Source organism: Etheostoma cragini, chromosome 11 (assembly GCF_013103735.1).
Source record: "Etheostoma cragini isolate CJK2018 chromosome 11, CSU_Ecrag_1.0, whole genome shotgun sequence".
In the NCBI taxonomy this organism is placed as follows: domain Eukaryota; kingdom Metazoa; phylum Chordata; class Actinopteri; order Perciformes; family Percidae; genus Etheostoma; species Etheostoma cragini.
In genome coordinates, this window is record NC_048417.1 from 25,214,301 (window position 1) to 25,222,363 (window position 8,063).

Here is an 8,063-nt window from a genome sequence, read left to right on the forward strand (position 1 = left end):
GTGCATCCATGTCCCAGAAATGCTAGTTACTAACCTAGCTCTGGGGAGTCATTCCCCGGAGTCCTTATGTTCTTTTTTTCCCAGCATGTTCCCTTGGATAAGGGAGGCTCCAAAATCAGGGTAGCAGCTGTCGCCTTGGTCCCGCTCCACGTTCTGTGATGCCATGTTCTACTGCTACACTGCAGTGCCCTGCTACGTCCTGCTGTGCCTTGTAATGCTGCACAGCGTCCTGCCATGCCATGAACTACTACAAAGAACTGCTACCAACTACTATTTCTTTCTATTTTTGTTATTTCCACTCTTCATTCTAACCCCAACCGGTCGTCAGACACCGCCTACCATGAGCCTGGGTCTGTCCGAGGTTTCTGCCTTAAAGGAAGTTTTTCCTCGCCACTGTTGCACTGTTGCTTGCTCTGGAGGAGACTACTAGAACTGTTGGGTCCTTGTAAATTATGGAGTGTGGTCTATCTGTAAAGTGTCTTGAGATAACTCTTGTTATGAATTGATACTATAAATAAAATTGAATTGAATTGAATTGAATTAGACGGCCGGTTTGCACCGGGCCCTAGACGGTCGGTTTCCACCGGGCCCTAGACGGTCGGTTTCCACCGGGCCCTAGACAGTCTGTCTCCACTGGGCCCTAAATAGCCGGTTTCCACCGGGCCCTAAATGGTCGGTCTCCACCGGGCCCTAGTTGGTCTCCACCAGGCCCTAAATGGCCGGTCTCCACTGGGCCCTAAACGGTCTCCACCGGGTCCTTAATGGCCGGTCTCTACTGGGCCGACTGACAACGCAGATCATGTTGCCTCATAGAGGTTCCAAAAGTAAAACTCCCATTTATGGTCTCCATAAAAGGACACACGCACACACACAATCAAACACATACAGACACACTGTCCATGCATCTGTGGTGTAGCCAGACCTTCCTCCACAGCGATGTGGAGCCCTCACATCATGCATAGTATAATCAATAGAATATAATATACAATATAGTAAAATCTATATAATATTTATATACATTATAATCAATATAATATACAATATAGTACAATCAATATAATATAATATATAATATACTATATACTATAATCACTATAAAATGTAATATGTAATATACAATATAGTATAATCAATATAATACATAATATACAATATAGAATAATCAATATAATATATCATATATCATATAGTATAATAAATAAGTCCTTTTAAATCAGGAAGTATCTGATCAGAATAGCCTCAGTGAGCTTTTAATATTGATAAGAACAATTTAATTAATAGCATAAAGAAGAGCAGCTGCCCAGCTTTAAGTAAATCTCCACAGATGTGATCCCGGCAGTCTCTGATAGCCCAGGATGGGGCCAAACAGGGACAAGCGAGGTTTAACCCGGGTCAACCCCGAATCCAAATATTTAGCCAATGAAACAAGATCAACTGTTGGATTACGTAATGGCTCACATCATCTGCTGGCAGCACGAATGTAGGCCAGCCAGTCGGCACAGAGTAAGCCCTGTTAGGCCCGGTTTAGACATGGAATACAAAGCAGGTGAATGAGGGAGAAAACAGAGTTTTATACAGGAGGATGTGCTGTGATTAGATGAGAGAAGAAAGCTGTTTCTCACACAGACAGAAATAGATTTAGGAGTGAAAGAAAATATATAGGCCTTAGTGGCCTGGGTGATGTACAATATTACTGTGACTAATTAAACATGATGACAGAGTTTCCAAACCGTCGACACTGTTCAGAAAGTCCAAACCAAACTGAAACTGTAACACTCATCAGGGAGGAACCTAACATTCTGCCACACTGCACAAGTCCTGTTCTTCTTCCAGACCAGATCTTTCTCTCTCTCTCTCTCTCTCTCTCCCCATCTCTCTCTTAGTCTCTCCCTCTCTCTTGCTCTGTCTCTCTTTCTCTTTGTCCCTCCCTCACCATCTCACTCTCTCTCTCTCCCTCTCTCTCTCTGTCTCTCCTTCTCTCTCGCTCTGTCTATGTCCCTCCCTCCCTTTACATCTCTCTCTGTCTCTCTCTCCCCATCTCTCTCTATGACCTCCATCTCTCTCCATCTCTCTTCGTCCCTCTCTCTACCTCCCTCCTTCTCTCTCTCTTCCCACTGTCACCTGATGACAACTACACATAAGCATTATATGAATAGTATTTAATATGTAATCCTTGTCTCCTATATAAGTGCATTGCATTTTTTTTAATGACGATATTGAAACTGTTACCGTTGCTGTTTTACGACCCCGCGGTATACCGTATTACCGACGTACCACCCAACCCTACCGTAGGGTTCGGGGCGACCGTTTGAATTGACTTTTTGTCTGAATTGACTCCTAGCTTTATGTAGGAATCCTCTCCAGTAAAATACTCTGAAATACTATAATAATAATATAATATTGGTCTTAAGCTTCGTTATAAAAAGGCTGAGGTCAGTAGTGGTGCGGATGTCAGGGGGTAGTTTGTTCCACAGTCTGGGAGCAGCGACGGCAAAAGAACGATCGCCCCACTGTTTAAATCTTGACCTAGGGACTTCTACCAGAAGCTGACCCAAGGACATCAAGGCTCTGCCACAATTGCGAAAAGTTAAAATCTCAGACAAGTAAGAGGGGGCCAAGTCATAAATGGCGTTAAAAACAAACAGCAAGAGTTTAAAATCAATTATAAAACGGACTGGAAGCCAGTGGAGTGACGACAGCACAGGGGTAATGTGTTCACGTCTGGACGTGCTTGTTAAAAATCTATTATAGATATATATATACACTACCGTTCAAAGTTTGGGGTCACATTGAAATGTCCTTATTTTTGAAGGAAAAGCACTGTACTTTTCAATGAAGATAACTTTAAACTAGTCTTAACTTTGAAGAAATACACTCTATACATTGCTAATGTGGTAAATGACTATTCTAGCTGCAAATGTCTGGTTGTTGGTGCAATATCTACATAGGTGTATAGAGGCCCATTTCCAGCAACTATCACTCCAGTGTTCTAATGGTACAATGTGTTTGCTCATTGGCTCAGAAGGCTAATTATACTACTCCCTTCAGAGGACAGCACAAACAAGCTCTAACCAGAGTAGAAGAAGAAGTGGGAGGCCGCGTTGCACAACTGAGCAAGAAGATAAGTACAATAGCATCTCTAGTTTCAGAAACAGACGGCTCACAGGTCCCCAACTGGCATCTTCATTAAATAGTACCCGCAAAACACCAGTGTCAACATCTACAGTGAAGAGGCGGCTGCGGGATTCTGGGCTTCAGGGCAAAGTGGCAAAGAAAAAGCCATATCTGAGACTGGCCAATAAAAGAAAAAGATTAAGATGGGCAAAAGAACACAGACATTGGACAGAGAAAGCCTGGAAAAAAGTGTTGTGGAGGGATGAATCCAAGTTTGAGGTGTTTGGATCACAAAGAAGAACGTTTGTGAGACGCAGAACAAATGAAAAGATGCTGGAAGAATGCCTGACGCCATCTGTTAAGCATGGTGGAGGTAATATGATGGTCTGGGGTTGCTTTGGTGCTGGTAAGATGGGAGATTTGTACAGGGTAAAAGGGATTCTGAATAAGGAAGGCTATCACTCCATTTTGCAACACCATGCCATACCCAGTGGACAGCGCTTAATTGGAGCCAATTTCATCCTACAACAGGACAATGACCCTCAAATTGTGCAAGAACTATTTAGAGCAGAAGCAGGGAGCAGGTATTCTATCAGTAATGGAGTGGCCAGCACAGTCACCAGATCTGAACCCCATTGAGCTGTTGTGGGAGCAGCTTGACCGTATGGTACGCAAGAAGTGCCCATCCAACCAATCCAACTTGTGGGACCTGCTTCTGGAAGCGTAAGGTGCAATTTCTCCGGATTACCTCAACAAATTAACAGCTAGAATGCCAAATGTCTGCCATGCTGTAATGGCTGCAAATGGAGGAGTTTTTGACGAAAGCAAAGTTTGATGTAAAAAAAATCTTATTTCAAATACAAATCATTATTTCTAACCTTGTTAATGTCTTGACGCTATTTTCTATTCATTTCACAACGTATGGTGGTGAATAAGTGTGACCTTTCAGGAAAACACAAAATTGTTTGGGTCACCCCAAACTTTTGAACGGTAGTGTGTATGTATATATATATATATATATATATATACTGTATATATATATATATATATACTGTATATATATATACACTGTATATATATACTGTGTATATATATATATACACACACACACACACACACACACACACACAAAACCTACATCCATTCATGCGTATGTAATTGTAAAAAGGCAGACTGATAATGTCTTGTTGCTGAAGTGAAAAGATAAAATCTGGCATTGAGCAGGTGTGTACTTAAAGCCAAATGAAGAACAGTTGTCCAGAACAGCCTTGCCCCCCCCCCCCCCCCCCCCCCCCCCCCCCCCCCCCCCCCCCCCCCGCCCCCAGAACACACACACACCCACACACAAACACAGATATATGCACAGCACATGCACACGCACACATACACACACACACACAGATACACACGCACGAACAGAGAAACACACGCACAACACACACAAGCAAAGCACATGCACACACACAGAGAAAAACTCACACACAAACACACACACACAGCATATGCACAAGCACACACGGAGACACAAACGCACAGCACATGCACACGCACAGCACATGCACACGCGCGCGCACACATACACATGCACACACACAAACACACACACACACACAATCATTTTTTATCATTCTGTTTCAATAAACCTGTATTTTAAAAAAAATTTCCTCTAAGATATTTGTCTTTTTCTCCCAAAACAAATGTTTTGCATGACAGGCAGGTACACACACATATGTCTCTGTATATAGAGATATATTTATGTACACCTGTATATATATAGAGAGATATTTATTTATTTATTTTTCTTCTATATATAGAGATAGGCTATATATTAGCGCAACACGATTACGTATAGAAAAAAAGGTTCCTATCGATTGTTTATGGTAACTTCCATACAGTGGGCTAAATTGAAAAAAAAAGTGTCACGCCAGACTACTATTGAAATTAACCCATTTAATTATCCATGCTTGTCTACAAATGTCACACACAGTGTACAAGAATATTTTAAAGATATTATGACTAACCACAAATCGCTCATTCATTCGGCACACATGTTATAAACCAATTAAAAAACATAATTACGTAAAATGTCAACTTTTAACCGAATAAGTTAATTACGTATGGCATTCCAACAGTCACGATTCAGTTATACAAGTTGAATATCCATTTAAATTAACGTGTTTGGTAGCATATTAAGAAGCCGAATTGACGTTGAGGTCTAAGCTATTCAGACACAAAATAAATCATTTTAAAAATGTAATCCGGTATGGTTTTATTCTTCAATATAATGGCTTACAGTCACATAACGGTCCTCCCATCATTTCCATCTCCAAACCGCCCACTCCTTGCTAACATTACCCCGATATCTCATTATTTACTTGACGTATACACCTGGTGTTTGAATACTAACATGTACCTGGACATAGTTGCTTTCGCAGTATTCGGCTACTCTTTCCAGGTTGGTAAAACTGTCCAGAAGAGCTGATCGTCCTGCAGGAATTTCCTCCTCCAGCAGCATTTGTAGCTCCGCCATCTTTGCATGGTTTTACTACTAACGGCTGCGGCGCGCTGACTGGATGCATCCCGCTGCCTTCACGGGAAGTGGGAAAAACCACAACAATAACACAAAGGGGGAGGAAAAAAAGTGGAAAGTGGGACTTTTCCCTTCTAAAATGTGACTTTCAACGGAAGAGGCGCATTCCGATAGCCAGATTACATCGATTCTAGCAGTATTAAAGATAACCTCATTGAAGAAACAGGTCATTATGACAAAAAAATATCCAGTTATTACGAGATGTTAACTCCCATCAGTTGTAGAGCGTGATGGAGCGTTCAGGTTAACCTCGTCAACACATGACCGACTGCAGGATGAAAACTCGAGACTATTAAATATTAATTTAATTTCATTAATTTTATTGATCCCCAAGTTACATTATTTACATTACATTATTTAAATATTCGGGGCTCGGGGGGGACAGCTATTTGCAATATTATTGTAAAATATTTGAATACCTAAAAAAAAACATGATAGTTGCAAAGTAAAAGAATTATCCTGTAGATACAAAGTCCCTCACCCATCACTGCATTCTTTATGATTTAGTTGGTTGGACATCACTTAAAATTCGTAGACAACAACACTGGTATATCTTTATTTATAAAGCTATACTTGGCAAACTTCCACTGTACCTCTGTAATCTCCTCTCTGTCTGCTCTGGTACCTATCAGCTACGCTCTTCAAAGTGGTTGCTGTTTAACGTGCCACGAGTTGCAACCGAATTAGGAAGAACTGCTTTCTATTATTCAGCACCTTGGGGGTGGAATAATCTACAGAAAGTACTAAAGTTAGAAACCCTTATGTCCATTAATGAATTTAAAACTATTGTAAGGAAGGTTGTGATGGAGACATGTTCTTGTTTTTCTTGAGAGTCTAATTGTGTTTTTTAACATTTTGTACTTTTTTACCTTGAAAATGTAACTTGGTGTTTATGTATGTGTTGTGATTTGGCTGCTACCTTGGCCAAGACTCTCTTGTAAAAGAGATTCTGAATCTCAATGGGACTTCCTGGTTAAATAAAGGATTAATGATAATAGTAATAATACATCAGGTTTCAATTAGAACAAATTCTGAAACTTATGCACAATTCGTTTGATATCCTACAAAAATAGGAAAGCCCGGCCAGGCACATGACATTAAATTAAATTTAAATGAGCGTCAACTTAACAACAGTTACGTTTTCTGTTTTTTTTGGTCACTTTTTCATCGTTTAAAATAACGTTTTTGTTATTTTTTTTCCTTTTTTTTTGGAGTTTTTTCAACATTCTTTTGTCATAGCTCTGATACAGAAAGTTGTGCATTTGTTGTGTACAGTCAATAAACATGTTACATTAGGGAATAAACAATAAGGCAAAGTACTGCTACTGTTAAGAACATACAGTAAATGCAGAATAGATATATTACAGAAGAATTCACACACACACACACACACACACACACAGACAGACACAGGCAGACACACACACAAACACACACACACACACACAGACAGACAGACAGACATACATACACACACACACGCAAATATAGATATAGTACAGTAAACGTCAGACAGACAGACATACACACACACACACACAGGGCGGCTGTGGCTCAGTGGTAGAGTGGTTGCTCGCCAATCGGAAGGTTGGTGGTTCGATCCCCGCCCCTGCAGTCATTGTTGAAGTGTCCCTGGGCAAGACACTGAACCCCGAGTGGCCCCTGGTGCTGCGCGGAGTGTGAATGTGTGTGAATGTTTATCTGATGAGCAGGTGGCACCTTGTATGGCAGCCCCGGCCACAGTGTATGAATGTGTGTGAACGGTGAATGTTCCCTGTAGATGTAACAGCGCTTTGACCAGTTGTTAAGACTGGAAAAGCGCTATATAAATACATACATTTACACACACACACAGATATAGATATAGCACAGTAAACGTCAGACAGACACATTTTCAGGCAGGGATTTCCAGATTGTCGTCTCCTCTTGGGTATCCCTCCACTTCCATTGTCATCAAAAACTCTGCAGGGAAAAAAATCAAATCCACCTTTAAAGTCACCTTGTGCGTGCCAGCTTTGAGAACAGTTCACACGTTGGCGCCATCTAGTGCTGGTTTCATGAATGACACGGTGAGACCTCTGTCCTCTGATGTTTTTATACAAAGAAATCTGGGTGTCATTTTTATCAAATCTGTGAAATAAATTCTCTTTTTAGAAGTTTTTCCACATTAGGTTGAAAAAGAAGCCATTTCCTCTCATCCAGATCTATCCTGTTCTCCACTGTACAGCTGATTTATGGTGGTGTGGAGGCGCCGGAGTTTATACTAGGTGTGTGTTTCAGCAGGGCCTGTGTGCGTGTGTGTGTGTGTGTGTGTGTGTGTGTGTCGTGTGTGTGTCGTGTGTGTGTGTGCGTGTGTAGC

At 41.1% G+C, this 8,063-nt stretch overlaps 2 protein-coding genes across 5 annotated transcripts in view; both read right to left on the bottom strand.

Moving 5' to 3' along the window:
- The window catches only part of LOC117952683 (abl interactor 2-like), a 71,316-nt gene extending 65,605 nt beyond the window's left edge, over positions 1–5,711 (bottom strand). For 2 of the 4 annotated variants that reach the window (XM_034885182.1, XM_034885179.1), the window contains exon 1: positions 5,528–5,710. In XM_034885182.1, the coding sequence (XP_034741073.1) occupies positions 5,528–5,644 (117 nt within the window). In that variant the 5' untranslated portion in view covers positions 5,645–5,710. Of the gene's footprint in view, positions 1–5,527 lie in introns of all 4 variants that reach the window. The other 2 variants (XM_034885180.1, XM_034885181.1) reach the window with 2 other exon arrangements.
- A 1,491-nt stretch (positions 5,712–7,202) lies between these two features.
- tmem237a (transmembrane protein 237a) overlaps positions 7,203–8,063 on the bottom strand; it is an 11,168-nt gene continuing 10,307 nt past the window's right edge. Inside the window, exons 11-12 of the mRNA XM_034885197.1 lie at positions 7,582–7,666; positions 7,203–7,227 (exon numbers count right to left, since the gene is read on the bottom strand). Coding sequence (XP_034741088.1) covers positions 7,599–7,666 — 68 coding nt within the window. The 3' untranslated portion in view covers positions 7,203–7,227; positions 7,582–7,598. The remainder of the gene's footprint in view (positions 7,228–7,581; positions 7,667–8,063) is intronic.